Raw genomic sequence first — 15,421 nt, forward strand, 5'->3', positions numbered from 1 at the left:
ATATTGCTGACTTTAAATGGAGTTACTCCAAGTTACACCAGACCCAACACCTGACGTCTCCTATTTTTAGTGGTGGGGAAAATGTCATTTGTGTGCTGGGACCCTTGTGAAGTAGCAGAATATAAAATTCAGAAAACTTCAGAGTGGTGAAAATCCAAATCAAAGCCTGCAAATGCACAGACGTGAATCTATTTATACAGCGAGCTCTACTTCTGCTTAACCCCTGCAAGGAACTGCAACTCTCTTTGCATATTTGATTTTTCTCCCTCAGTAAAACACAGGCTACTTAATCTATTTTTGCTACTTCCTAACAGTTTCACTGGTGGGCTTCTTCCCTACGCCTTACATTTAGCTTTGATATCCGAGTGCTCTTTTGTTAAATTAAGGCAATTAATAAATGGAGACGTTAAGCAATCAATTTTGCCTGCATATCTCCACAGCCTTACATATGACTGGCTGTAATCACAAGATAAATGCAATGTGCTGATGTATGGTAATGTTCAATAATACATTCTCTACCAGGCTCAATTCATCAGGGAGTTTCTGGAGGGGAGGCATTCGTTATTGGCTGTCTCCGGACCTCAAGGATAACATTTCTGTCCTTTCCATTGGCCGCCCCGCTGCTGCAAGCCTCTTCCCGTCTTATTTTGATGATGAATATGAAGGCATGCTAAGCCGTGCTGGAGCGTAGCTCTCGCCGACTGCACTCCCTCCCCAGGCTCAAGGACTCAGGGGCTCCCTCGCTGCTTCCCCTGCCCACTGCCAGCAGCAGAAGCAGCAGCAGCAACGCCAAAAGTTGTGATGCTTTTCTTCACCCAGTGCTTTGGAGCTGTGTTAGATCTTATTCACCTGCGGTTTCAGCACTACAAGGCAAAGAGGGTTTTCTCAGCTGCCGGGCAACTTGTCTGCGTCGTCAACCCAACGCACAGCCTAAAGGTGAGTCAAAACATTTTTGCTCTTCTGACATCTTCTCATCACCCCCCTACCCCCCCCCACCCCCCACCCCCACTGGCATTTCTCTGCAGGGAATGAAACGGTGCTCTGGCAGCAAGGAGAGAGTGCTGTTAACACATTGAAGCCCTGGCAGAGAGGATGTTTGCATTGTCTGGCTGCATGATTCCCTTCGGAGCAAGGAGAAGCTATCTGCTGCTCCAAGCCATCATGGGAAGTCTCTGCTCCCCCTCCCCAAAGTTTCCTCAACCCTTTCACCTGTGTAATGAGCACGCATATTGCAAGCATCTAGAAAAAATGATTGGAAAAGTTAGTTGGATGAATTAATGTCCCTTTTTGCTGGAAGGATGCTGAGTGGTCTCCCAGGCTGACACCCAAGCACAGCGGGATGCTGCCAGGCAGTGGGGAGCAGGGAGAGGGGGGATGGCAGCAGAGGGGTCTCCAGCTGCTGTTCTTTTTTGCATTTTCGGGGGGGAAAGGCTGTTTCTGTCTCCTGAGGGGAGTCTGAAGGCGTTCCTCTGGTGCTGAAACTGTCCTTAAGCTGTTTGCAAGGTGAGTCTATTTTAGGCGGGAGAATACATTTGCCTTAATGCAAAACTATTTATAGTCCCCATAAAGCATTTCTCTTACTCGCACAGCTCTGGATTTTCACTGACAAAGTGTCAACAGCTCCATCTATGCCAAAGCCCTGATGTTTGTATGTAGAGAAGGAGCAGCAGGGGGAGAAAGAGACTGGGAGGCTTTAATTACTTTATCACAGTAGTGAATGACCAACTTTAACAAAGTGGCTCCTGTTCTGTGGGAAGTCCTTGCAAACCTGACTTGCAATGCCACGCTGCTAGCCCGACACAAGCTTAGAAATTAATTTAATTCAGGACAACTTATCTTTGGCTCTGTTGAGGTCCCTGCGAGGAACTCGGAGTGGTTGCAGGGAGCATCTTTCCTGAGCTATAGGTCCCAGGGAGGTCTGTTGATGGGGTAAATCCCTCTTCAGAGCAGGACCTGTCCCCCCAGAATAGCAGATTTCCCAGAGTTGTATTTCCAGTCTCAGGCTGCACTCGGGCAGCAGGACAGATTCCCCACAAGGGCATGCTCAGCCTGAGAAGCGCAGTTGGCTGGGGCAGGCTCTCCCAGGGGATGGAGTGCTCGGGTGTGGGCTCGCCTCTCCCAGCATTGTGCTCCTCCACCAACACAAGCTATTTAAAAAAAGCACAGCCCTGTCATTATCTGAAAGGATCTGGCCATCCAAATGGATAAAAGAAATAGCCACATTCCTAAGTGCATGGGGAGATTTTGTAAGTGAATGCTTCTGTGCTCGACCCCTTTTATGTGTCTGTCTCCCACTACTTTCATCTATAATTTTAATTATTTAAAAAAACAACTGAGAAGGAAAAAGGTTATTGAAGGTCACAACACAATTTCAGTGCCAGTGGCACTGTCTTATGAGGTCTCATAAGCACACAGAGGGGTGTCCACCGACTGCTCCACTGTACCTAGGATAGTCCTGAATTTATCAGTTCAGTTCTTCTCAAGTAGCAGATTTGCTGTTGTAGTAGCTGCAACATTTTACCTTCGAGCATACCAAAAAAAAGCTGATGTTTCTGTTCCTCTCTTTTAAATACACAGAGCACTTCAGTTTATTAAAATCCCCTGTGGCCAACCTCTCCACTGCTCAGACCCAAAGCCCGGTAGAGAGATGAGCAATCTTGGTGCTGTCTTGGCAGCTCTTGAAAATAGGCATTGGATGCAAAACTCTCTTGGAAACAGATGACAGCCTCTAGGAAAAGGTCTGACGTGTCAGTGAAACCCCAGTAGGAATCATCTTGACCTGGCTATGAATTCCTACCCCTATACGATGGCAGTGGGAACCTGATGGCATGTGTTTCCCCACACGGGCCTGTTGAGACACCAGGCAGATGGACAAGCTGACAAGAAACCTCTCTGCTCTGAAAAAAACCCTCTGACTATAAAGCGAAATATGCTTTGAAGGTGGTCCCAAGTTTACCCAGCTCACATCCAGCCGGGTAAATGCAGCAGGCTTTAGCTCTGATCTGCTCTCAAGGTGTTCAGTGTGGTTTCCCACCAGTTCTGTAAAGAATGCACCACCACTTTGTGGCAGCACCCAGAAGTGATGCGTGGGTTGGACCCCTTTGTGCCCAGCACAGCACTACCGACACCCACCCACCAGCACCAGTGAGGAGTGGGAGCCTGTAGGCCAGTGCCAGCTGTCTCTGAGCGAGACACCTCGCCCCCCCTGCTCTTGCCTAGAGATGAAGAGGTAGTCACCTCTGGATGGCAAGGCACCTTGTCCTAAAACTGGTGTCAGAGACAAGCCAGATGAACTTGCTTCTTGGGGTGCCCATTTGTCCCCCACGGATGCTCAAGGAGAGGCTGTGGTTGCTCCCTTGGGCAGCCTGGAGCAGACACTTCTGAAGCTGGGACAGGGAAATCCCCCCCAAATTGTCCTGTATGCCAAACAACACCTGAGGGACCATTAAAAATGAAAGGGCCAAACGCATTCCTCTGTGGTGGTTTACAGTATTATGACTACCTTGATGTTTCGTAGTCTATTATTCCTAGCTGGATCTTTTCAACTGTAACATTCTGTTGACAGCCCCCCAATCTATCTTAACAATTGACAAGTGGAGTGAAAACTGTATTAAGGTTCGCGGTCGATGAATGCAAGCCTGCTAGGTAACAAGGACTAGGAGCAATGTAATTTCTCTCCCTTACCTTCAAGCCTTCAATGTCTGTGCTTATTTCAAAATCGTAAGCTCTTTGCAAAGGAATTATTTTATTCCCTATCTCCACAGCACCTGGGCAACAGGGCTCCTGGATGACTGGTGCAAGTGATAAATGACAGGCATCATATTCTGGTGTCATTATGCACGTTGACATCCCTCACATAGGTCAGGTCCTTGATCAGTGCCAACGGACATAACTCCATTAAAGTCAAATTGCAGCAGGACCTCCGTTCTTGCTCCTTCCATCCAGGGGAGTGCTCAGGGATGGTGTCCCAGAGATCTGGCATCATGTAAAGCAGTTAGTGAGTGGCAGAGGGCAGGGGAACCCTGCTACCCTCCAGGGAAAGGTAGCAGCAGCTCCTGTTGTCACAAACCCATAGCTAGACCAAGGGAAGCCTCCAGTAAAGTTCTGTCAGCACGCTGTTGCTGCAATCATAGCCCAGACCTCTGACCATGACCAGAGCCCATCACTTATGTCTTCCTTTAGGAGAGGTCTGGAGGCTGGCAGAGAAGCACACACTTAGAAAGAAACCTGTGCCTTTCTTCCCACTGAAAGGCTCATTAACTGGGAAGGCTGGTGAGTGATTCAGTGTATCTTAAAGGACAAGACAGTAAGAATGTCAGCACAGACACCTCTATTGATCTGCTGCTATTTTCCCTGGGCACTACAGGCTGACACAGGCAGCTCTAAACAAGGAAAGACAATTTTGCAACCGTCCCCCTTCCATTTCGCCTCTTTGGCAGGGGTATGAATAGGCAGGGGCAGGGGGTGTTTTGGAGCCTCTTTGTACTTCTTGCCGCTTTCTGCTCTTTGTCCTCCCACAAGCTTCACCAGGCATAGCAGCGGCACCTTACAACGCAGTGCTACGCTGGGATCAAAATTCACTGGCCAAGCAGAGAAAACCACTTATTTACCACATTACTATAGGTCACCTTTGCTCTTAATCATATTATATGCATTACCTTGTAACCTGCCTTCCTTCAAGTGTACAGTCGCCATGAATGTCTCCCCTTGGAGAGGCATGGCCAGGCAAGGGAGCTCCCCAGCCAAGTGGCTGCTCCCTCCAAGGCCATATTAATTCAAGGAGCACTGCTTATGTTACTGGCTGCAGACCCCAGCATGCAGGGAAAGTTTTAAAGGTGCTCCGTGCACATGGAAGAAGTAAGCAGGGTTTGATGGTCTAGCGGAGATGAGTCTCACTGAATTCCTGTGCATTTTCCCCCTGTTAGTAGCAATTCTCCCCAGCACTGCTAATTGCACGCTGGGTAGAAGGGGAAGACGGGCGGTGTGCCCTTGCTCCTTAGTTGGCATCAGTCTCTGCCCCAAAAACCAGCGGTACAGGGCAGGGGACAGCAGTGCAATCACAACCCAGATGGGTGCCGATGCTTTGCAAGGTGTTGTGTATGGCTGGGTAAACCAGATCTTCTTCATTCAAGAATTTTTACACACAACTTTAACTCTTTGGAGAGTGTGAAAAATGTTCTTGTAAAGAGTAAAAAAGTGTGTCTACAATGCTCTTGTAAAACCCACCCATCTCCATCTCTGTAGGACTTCAAGAAACTCATTGAATTACAAAAAGAAGCATATTTAAAGGAGGGCATAAATAGTTCAATCTTACAATCAAAAAGGGTTGTAGCATGGTTTATGGGCCGAGCTGTCTTCTAGCTACTTTCTAAAGTAACAAGCAAATCTGTTCTGAGTTAGGGAAGGGATCTTAATCCTGTTATAACAGCTTGGCTCCGTGCGCAGTGGCCAGCCAAATAGCATTGTAATCCACTTCATGCCCAGCAGGATTAAAATGCTACGGTGCATTATACCCCCATGAGATTTATTTATTTGTTTGGTGCAAGGCAGGAGAGGGTCTCTGAAACCCCTAACAACCTCCAGACATCCTCTGCCACTGTCTCAGCCCAGACATCCTCAAATCTCCCATGCAGGGCTGTAATTTGGGGATCTCAAGTGGCATTTGGCCCCAATGTCCAGCAGGATCATGACAGCTGTGGCCAGAGGGGCTGCAAAACCCCCTGCTGCCTGCAAACTCAGGCTCCTGGCAAGGCACCTGGGTCCTGTCCCAGCTGTGGACCAGGGCTGTGCGAGCACTGGGCACCTCAGGCTTTCAAATCCTTTTGCAGACATGTGGAGGGAAGCAAGCTGCGTTGCTCTGCCGCCCCTGCTTCAGCCCTGCTTTGGTTTGAAAAGATTTCAACGAGCAAAACTGGAAACCAAGCTGACCTCAAGCATCTGGGGAGCTTCCATCTCTGCATCCACAGATGCCTGCAGATGTGACCATAATGGTGCTCTGCAGAGGCGAGGCAGAGCATGCTCTGGCAGTTGTCCCTGGTGGCTCTCCATCAGCCACTGCCCGGTCCCAGGGACTCCCCTGTCCCGTAAGGCACTAACCTTGTGTCCACAGACCCACACACCAGCACAGCCCACAGGACAGCAGCGCAGGGCGGCGCGGGCTTTGCTCCAAGCACGCTGCAAAGGAGGGCAGCTCAGAGCTTCAGCGTGGTCTCCCAGAAAAACAATTCCGGCGTCTTCTCTGTGAAGGGAGAGGGAGGGGAAGAGCTGCCATCTCAGAAGTTTCTGTGTTAAAACGCTCCAGCTTCCTTCTCCCCACCTCCCACCCAAAACCCACTGCAGAAAATTAATTACCACTGTTAACTGGCCCTGCCTGTCGGGCTACAGCTCCGGCAATGGGATAAAGTAGGTAAGCGTTGGGTCCTTTCCTAACCACGTTTCATTTTGAGGGTGAATTTCAATAAACCCAACCTGGCTGCAGGATGTTTCAAGTCAGATGTTATCAATGGAAGACAGTGCTGTTATTTTAACATTAGAGAAATGCCTCTCCCCTCAACAGGGTGTTTGGCCACAGGGCTAGGAGTAGCCATCAGACACCAACACATACAGCTTTGTAATCCACCCACTCTGATGTGGCTCGGTATATCGAGAATTTCTCGGTGCAGCCCTTTGAGTTAGACATAAGCACCCAGATACACCCCTTGGGAGAAAAGCTGCCCCAAAGCAATTGCTGTGGCTAACACACGGGGTGTGGAGGAAAGAGGACTGTTTTAATATAAGCCTTGATTACATGAAATGAGTGCTGAGGTCTCAGTCTGCGTCCCAGCAGATGTAAGTCAACCCCAGACATTCTCACAGCTGGCATTAATTAGCACACATTGCTGGTTGCCTCAGGTAGAGAAGCTGAGCACTGAACATGGTCCTGCAAACCTCCCATGTTAAAAGGACCCAGGCCAGGTTTCCAAGCATCATGAATTTTGCCTCAAAGTCAGAATTTGCAGGGAGTATACATTTTTGTTTCACTGTTAAGATTGTCGCCTGGCATCAAAGGCATCCCAGCACACTTAGCTGGGGCGCCCTTGGAAACTTCCTTTTTTTCTCAGAGATAGTCTGAGGTTCTTAAGTGATCCAAGAAATCGAGTTTAAAGGAAGCACAACGAATCCCAAAAGCTCCAGTAAAGCAAAGGAAAGGAGCTCCTGTGGCTGTGCCCTGTCTCGCTGGGGTTTCAGCACTTCATACACCATAGAAAGCCCACAAGCCTTGTCCTGGCTGGCTCAGAGCTGAGACTTTGAGTCCCTCCTGGCACCCCCAAAACTTTTCCATCACAACAGGCAATCAGCGTCTCTCAGCCTGATGCAGAAGAGGGAAAAACAGTGAATCGTGCAATTTCACAGGGCAGGGAGGATGACGGGGATAGTCTTGACCCAGCTTTACTGGGGCCTGAGCGAGTCAGTGAGGAGCATGGGAGGACACAGCCATGCTCTTCTGGCTGCACGAGGCTGAGGTGGAGAGGCCTGCTGCTCCCCTGGTGTGCTGGGAGCAATGACCGTGGGAGCGATGACTGTGATGGGCTGCCCTCAGCACCCCTTGGTGGCATTGTCCCTAGCACAAGTCCCTGGCACGGCATGGCACAGTGTGGTGCAGAGCCATGGTCCTCCCTGGAGCTGCTGAAGGTGGGTGCTGGGAGGCACATGAGCCACCAAAAAGGAGACAATTCCTTTGGAGAGCCAAAAAAGATTTAGGTAATACCCTTGGCCTGCTTTTGTTGTGATTTTTGCAACAGAGGCGAACAGAGCTGAACCACCATGTTTGGCTGATCTGGATCCACCTTCTGATGGAGCTGGAGAGAGCCTGGGCCTGAAGTCTCTGCTTGGCTCTGGCTGAACGCAGAGCAGCAACTTCGCAGCCCACCTCTCTATGCACATACTGTATTTGGAAATGAAAAGCGTGGATGCTGAGACATTAAACAACTCATCAAACTGCGTTTTCTTTCTTACCGTAGCTTTTCTCTTTTTGTTAAGTACCTTTTCTTGTGCACTATTGTGCTTCTGACCCTGCACGTTCCCTGCTATACCATAGTCTTAAATGATAAGATTCACCTCGTCCGTCCTTCAGTAACCTAATTTTGGGCTTTTTTTAGTCCAGCTGAAAGGAAAGCATCACTAATTTCACAGCAACTTTGGATCTCCTATTTCCCTCTAAGATCTTTCAGAAGAAATCACAATAATTCAATCCTCCACTTGTTTGGTGCCACCAATTTCCCTATTGCTTTAAAACGATTGCCAGCAAGATGAGGAGGGCTACAAAAAGCAGTCCGTGTCACCACTTGCAGGTGCAGCTGGCGAGGAAGCCAAGTGCCCTACATACCGTACAAAACGTAATTGCCATTGCACACTGGATCAGGGCTGGAGCAGGCAGGTCTGGCTGGAGGTGTCACAGCTGCCTGTTGTCCACTCAGCACAGTGAGCCGTGACTATGAGCCCTTCACCAGTGCTGGCAAAAGAGAGTATCTTCCCTGTGCTTTGGTGTGGTGAAGCAAATCCACTTTCAGCTGGAATTTAAGCTGGTGGTCTGGCATGCACGCTGCCAAGGTGGGCACATGTCCCTTCTGCTTCCGTGCTGCAGAAGCAGGCCGCTGGGCCAGGCAGTGGCCGCACGTGGTTTTCACAACCTCCCATGAAGCTCTTACCCCTAGAGATTATTGAGGGCTGTGCTGAATGGCAAATTTTCAGTTGTGCATGGAGATATCCTGAAAATTGTTCTGGGTGACCTGCTGCTAATAGCCACCTGCAATACGTCTGCTCAGCTCTCCCACAGAGCTCTCCTCCAAAGAGGAAAAAGCATCCTGGCACTGCTGATAAATTGCCTGACACATATGCAGCGTGGAATTTGAAGCACTTTATTTATTTAGAGACATTTCTGAGCATCTTATATAACATTAATGGATTTATCTTTAGCTCTCCCCTTTAGTCTCAGCAACCACGTGGAAGTGTCACTGGGGGACAATGGCAGAGACCTCTGAGCACTTTGCATGTTTATTTTGGTATACTTTTTGTAAAAGGTAGAAATATTTGAAACAACTTCGGAAAGGCATCAATCAGGTATTTCCACACCATATGCAGTGCTTTCAGTTCTATTCTTTTCTTCCAGGGCAATTTCATCCTGAGCAGATCCAAACTGAAACCCCTTTTCATTCCAGATTGGCCTCCCCAGTATAAAATAAATCATTTTCAGAGCCTTAGTGATGCTACCAGTAATTTACACATGGAGATATTGATGTAGCGAATTGCTCACCAAACCCTGGGAAATGTATGGCGGAGAAGAGACACAGATCCCTGTGAATATCTTAAACACAAGATCACACACTCTTTCACATCAAGTGCCAGCTGAAATGGGAAGAGAAACAGAAATGGAGCATAAATGAGACATAAAAAGATGAAATTGGTAACATCCCCTTGCACAGAAAACAAACACTATAGATGAGCAAGGAGGCAGATGCTATGGAGCAGAAAACCACATCAGCAGCAGATGAAAATGTTCTTCTACTCTTAGGGACTGCCATGTGGAAAATAAGCAAAGTAATAAATGTGAAAATGGAGTAAATAGCCACTACACAAGGATTACATAGAGCAGCTGGGGTAAGAGGACAGTTATGGTCACCTTCAGGCTTTGTGGAAATGACAGGCTGAAATGGAAACGGCAGGATGGCAGCAAGTGGGCTTATCACAGTAGTGCCCTGAACTCAGCGAGACCTCGCCAGGTTCATTGTCAAGCATGTGCACAGATTCAAAAATACGTATGTTTTGCAGGATCAGACCCTTTCTCAGACATACATATTTAAAAATAACCAAACTTGATCCAGTAAAAGACCGTATGGAAAACCCGCTGGAGTCCAGCAAACTTATCCATCTCTTCTAAAGAGCACAGGGCAGACTGAAGCCATCTTCCTCTCTAACAGGGAAGTGAGCAGGGATGTCTCACCACTGCGTTGCTACATCTGCTCAGGTGAGAATACCTGACTGTGTGCCCGCATGTGTTATCTGCTGGTTGGACCCCCATGGTGTGAAAAGGCACATTACAGATCAGTGGGGCCAGGCTTTGCTTGTGGGTCAGTACTATGAGTTGCCTGCTCGTACCACCTGAGAGCTGAGGACACCTCTGTGGTGCAACATCTTTTGGAGTCTAGGATCAGTGAGATGTGTTGTCCTCAAAGGAAGACTGTCTTTCTTGCCACTAACAATCAAGGAAGCCAGAAAACTAGCTTGGGATGGATGTCATTTTTGTCCAGCTGAAGCTAGATGAAATTAACTCCACAAATACGCTACAGTTTTTCTGACTTATGCAAAAGAATATCCAATCAGGATAATTGTCTTCTTAAGATAAATCCAGAAAATTTGGGCACAGTAACACCAAGTATTATATTCACTACTATTTTACGCAGGTTCAGGTAAGACAACCTGCTTTCCACTCCCCAAAAACAAGCTCTGAGGGAGTTTTCAGATACAGCAAAATAAGGTCTGGACACATAACTGCAGAGTGAGAGCTTTCAGTTTATTTCTACTACAAGGAACTTCTCATCATGCAAAAAGTAGGGAATAAATTTTTGAACAAAGTGGCAATGGAGAATTTCAGGCAAAGCAACTGAATAAACCATAGATGCTGTCACCATTGCCAGGCAAGACAGAGGGGCAAAGGGGTTCTGGTGGACAAGCTGGATGTGAGCCAGCATTGTACCCCTGTGGCAAAGGCCAACATCATCCTGGGCTCTGTTAGCAGGACTGTAACTTGTGAGACCACGTCCAGAGTACAGAATCCCATTTGGTGTTCCCTGCCACCGAAAAGGCACTGAGGCAGAGGAGCGAGCCCAGTGAGGGGCACCAAGCGGGTCAGGAGGCTGGAGCACAGGGTGGGGGAGGAGAGGCTGAGGGCTGAGCTGGCTCAGCCTGGGGAAGCGAAGGTAATTGCTGTCTACAATTAACTAATGGGACTGTATAGAGAAAACAGAACAAGACTCCTCCCACAGATGCACACTGGAAAGGAAACAAGGACTAGACATAAGCCAGAGCAAGGGATATTTTGACTAGATATGACACAAAAAGTCCTTATCATGGGAGTAGTGAGGCACTCCCACAGGCTGCCCAGAGAGGCTCTGCCATCTGCATTCTTGGGGATTTTAAAACTCGATGGGACCCTGGGTAACCTGAACTATATTTGCAGTTGACCGTCCCTTAAGCAGGAGTTGGGCAATGTGATGCCCAGAGCTCCTTTCCCACCTGAATTGTTCTGTATAAAACCAGTTTATGTGCAAGGAGGGGGGCAGTATACAAGGGTCTCAAGAACAACCATTGAGTGTTTGCATCAACAACAAGCGAGCCGAAGTCATATCAAAAAGACATATCTGAAAAGAATGAAGAAGGCAAACAGACATGTGGGACACACTCAGGAATCCTAGGATCAGCACAGGAGACTGACACTAGCCAAAAATTATGAAGCTATACCAGTTACACAAGTATCCAGTAATTTAAACTCATCAGAAATGCAAATCCTTATGGTAGCCCAAAGCCCATAGATATTACCAGCTAATGAAATCAGTCTGGATTGGAAAGGAGGTCACTGTGGCAGATAAAGGATGGCAAAAGACAGCAAGACATACTTCAAAATATGCTTCAACATAAGCACTCTTATTAGTAATAGCAAGCAATATGAAATAAATTCTGAAGGGGAGAGGACAGATTGTTTAACATCTATCAGAAAAGGCTTTGCACCCCAGAACAAGGGTAAACATGCTCCTAAAGAGCGCTGAGTGGAGCAAATAACGTGGAGCAAGTCACATGGAGCAAATAATCCATTTGGATAAATCTGCCTTTCGTTCTCCTGATTGGGCTGGCTGCCAGCAGGACAAACTTTCTCTGGGTTTATTCAATTAACTGCTTCATGATTACTTTCCCCCTATGGCAGGATTCCTAATGCTTCAGACCCGCTTTTTGGCCTGTGAGCTGTGTTAATTAGCTGTGCAAAGAGGTACAAAGCAGAGAGGCTGCTTAGGTAATGTCATTTCTGTTCCCTGTCTGGATTCTGGGTCTGCTCCTAGGCCTGATGGAGTCTGTTTCTGTTTGTCTTTGATCAGTGACAGCCAGAGGTCCTACACAGGTTTTGGTGACTTGGAATGAGATAGCATCATTAGAGGTGAGGAAACACTGATTTATACAGACTTTTTTGCCCAGATCATGGCTTGCAGTATGGAAGTCTGTGGGTGACCTGTATTTTGTTAGGCCAGCTGAACATGCTGCTATCCCACATGACTTTGTCGATCCCTTAAAAGTTGTCATTGCCCTGGTGCAGGGGCAGCAGAGGAGGAGATAGAGCTTGGTCCTCACACCACCTCCAAGTCTTGTCACAGGTCTTTGTGGGTCTATTAAAAGAGTTTTTATTCATGTGTCAGACTGAAGAGGCAGCTGAAATGCAGGCACGTGTTCCCCTTTGCTGCCTTGGCTGTGGGAATGTGGCTGCCTGCAGCGGCCACGCAGATGCTGGGATCAGGAATGTCCTGGGCCACCCTAACAAGCTTCACCAGACAATATCTGACAGGACCCTGAAGCATTGGTCCTTGAAAAATGTTTTGCTCATTTTTAAGGTTTGTTGGCCTGGGGGAGATGTTCACATTTCATTTTCTGTCCTCGCATTCCTACCAAATAGTTGTGATGTGATCAGGGGCTTGTCTGGCTCATTTGGTTTCCTCTCTGACATCATTCTGGCAAAAGTTTTCTGGGGACCTCTTTACCCTTGTTGAGTCAAGCAATATCCCATATAAATATTTGCCTCGAGACAAGTACTCAGGTTTAGAGCTCTCATTATCTGTGCTTTTGGGTGTAGGTGAAAAGACACGTTTTCCACCGCCACACACCAGCCTCGGCAGAATGCAACCCAAAGAAGGCAGCAGTGCAGCAGGAGCACGTTTTTTATAAATGGGGGGGTGTTTACCTGCAGACAATTCATGGTTATGCCCAGGTCAAGATTTAAAGTGTAGCAGAAAAACTGACACAAATGCTCAAAGTAATTCACCGTTGCTTCATCTGGTTTCCCACTTACAGCCAAACTGGAATCTTTCATCCAGTTCCTGCCTGGAATCTCAAGGACCTAGATCATACAGGAAATAATACAGCTTTAAAAATAAAACAGAACTTGTAAAGGGTTTCTTCTGCCATAGAGAATAGTTCAAAAAAGAGACTCAGAAATGCTAAGGTCATGCAAGGTTGCACAAACATAACCACTGGTTTGTAAATAACTGATTATAAAGAATGAATTTTCTTTCAGGCTATTGGTAAAAGATGAAGGTGCTATCAGAAAACAGATCTGAAGCCAGCTTAATCTTCAGGAGCTTCACAAGGCAACTGGAGATAATTTAGTGTTGCAGCTAAACACAAGATTACTGGTGAGGTATCTTTTAAAAAAATTTAAGCTTGTAATGATTTTTTGACAATAAGCCAGTGATCAGAAAACAACATCCCGGTTCACAGATAAATCCAGACTGCATCTGGGTATTTTGCCTATTTGCTGCTTTAACTAAAGCAACTTTAATTTGCCAGAGGCCAACCAACAGCCTATAGTAAGAGAACTCAGTCTGATGAAGCAGATGTTGGGGAAGGGAAGAACTTTTCTTTACTTACTCATAGGGAAAATAAATTAATTGATACAAGAAGCAGCCTTTCAGCACTTTTTGTAGTGGTAACTTTTGCTTGTTGACTTTTACAACATGGAAGAAACTCGCAGATCAAGTAGCTTCTGAGTTGTTTTCATGGAAAAGGACCTTTATGCTCTCTACAGGCAAGTCACGCAGTGGGTTGCAACCCACTGCAGTCCTGGCTGACTTGTAATTACAGCTCAGGCACTCCAGTCAGACCCGTGCCACCTGGTGTCTGCAAATAGCTGAGTGCTAAAAGATGAGCAAGAACCTAGTCCAGCCCTCTGCAGTCAAGAAGTCCTACAGGATAATGTATTTCCCTGGTGGGGAACAACCTCAGCTCTTGGTGGGCATCACCAGACTTCCCCAAGACCCATGCAGCCAGCACCTGTTCCTGAGTTCACAGGCAAAATCAGGCTGAGCTCCCTAAAGAGCCCTCAGTGGTGACTGACCCAATGCTCTGAGCCCAGGCCACAGTTAAAGGTGACAGAGAGTCTGTTGTGCTTACCTCTGTACCCAAAACGGCTTTTCCAGCCTTTGAGCTCACCAACAGCACCGGCAGGCTTCCCATCCCCTGCCCAGCTCGCCCCAGCAGCTGGGGTGCAAGGAAGGATGGAGCAGAGATGCAGCAGAGACTGGATATGAGCCAGGCTGATTCTAGTAGATAAATAGCTGCATTAAGTGGCTACTGTGCCTGAACTAACAAGCCCTGCAGGAGACAGGATCTGTTCACTGCAGCATCCTGCCAAGGCACTGTGGTTTATCTGCCTCCAAACCTGACGGGCACATCCACATGCTGCAGCAGTTCGTTGTGCCACTGGAGCTGCGGGGGGAATCAGCGAGCTGGGATGCTCTGCAGGTGTCTATGCCTTTGGTTTCTCTCTCTGCAAATGGGGATGAACAATGTTCTCCAACTTTCTATTGGAGAGTAGGTGTGGTATATTAGTTCTTAATGGTTGCATAGTGTAATTATTTGTTTTGTGACCTTCTTTAGAAAAATAGTTATGAGGTAGTGTGGGAGGATCTCGATGTACAGTTGGACTCGATGATCTTCAAGGTCTTTTCCAGCCTGAATGATCCTATGATTCTATGACACCAGTTAGGTGGTTTGGGATGGAGGCCAAAATAGTCAGATCTGCTGTAGGTTAAGCCGCTGTATGTGTGTGAGGGACCCATCTGCAAAACTGGCCCTGCTGCCACAAATACTGTGAAGCTGCCAATCCTTTTGGTGTCAATCAGGCTGAGGTGATACACTTTTCCAGTCTCACAGTCAGTCTGTAAATATGCGAGACCTAAAATGAAGATGCTGAAGCTTCATTGTAGCCACCTAAGTTTATAATTTTTTTACCTTAATCCCTTAATGATGATTATACTGTAAGTAGAAAATATAAAGCATTTTAGAAGCATTAAGGAATACTTAGAGGGCTCATTAATCCACAGTTAATATGCAGCCACCACTGAGAGGGAATGAAGCAATCATGCTGCCTCAGCATTACACAGCACGTCATCCCTGCCTGCCTTCAGAAAGGAAACAGAGGATACCCGCTCCACCTGGGACCAAGGGGGAAGGTGGAGGTGGACAGAAGGTGATGTTCTAAGGTACAGAGCATGAGGCATGCACAGTGCCCTAATCTCCCTTGATGCTGTGCACTGGGGTTTTAGGGCAGATCTGCGCCAACATCCTGACTTTTTCCCTAACAAAGACAGCAAAGTTGGCACCTTCTGCTTTCAGCTTCCAGTCG

At 47.4% G+C, this 15,421-nt stretch overlaps 1 protein-coding gene across 1 annotated transcript in view; it reads left to right on the plus strand.

The window, feature by feature from the left end:
* The first annotated feature begins 645 nt into the window (after nt 1-645).
* SIAH3 (siah E3 ubiquitin protein ligase family member 3) overlaps nt 646-15,421 on the plus strand; it is a 47,976-nt gene continuing 33,200 nt past the window's right edge. Inside the window, exon 1 of the mRNA XM_040584105.1 lies at nt 646-936. Coding sequence (XP_040440039.1) covers nt 802-936 — 135 coding nt within the window. The 5' untranslated portion in view covers nt 646-801. The remainder of the gene's footprint in view (nt 937-15,421) is intronic.

This window comes from Falco naumanni, chromosome 2, assembly GCF_017639655.2.
Source record: "Falco naumanni isolate bFalNau1 chromosome 2, bFalNau1.pat, whole genome shotgun sequence".
NCBI lineage: Eukaryota > Metazoa > Chordata > Aves > Falconiformes > Falconidae > Falco > Falco naumanni.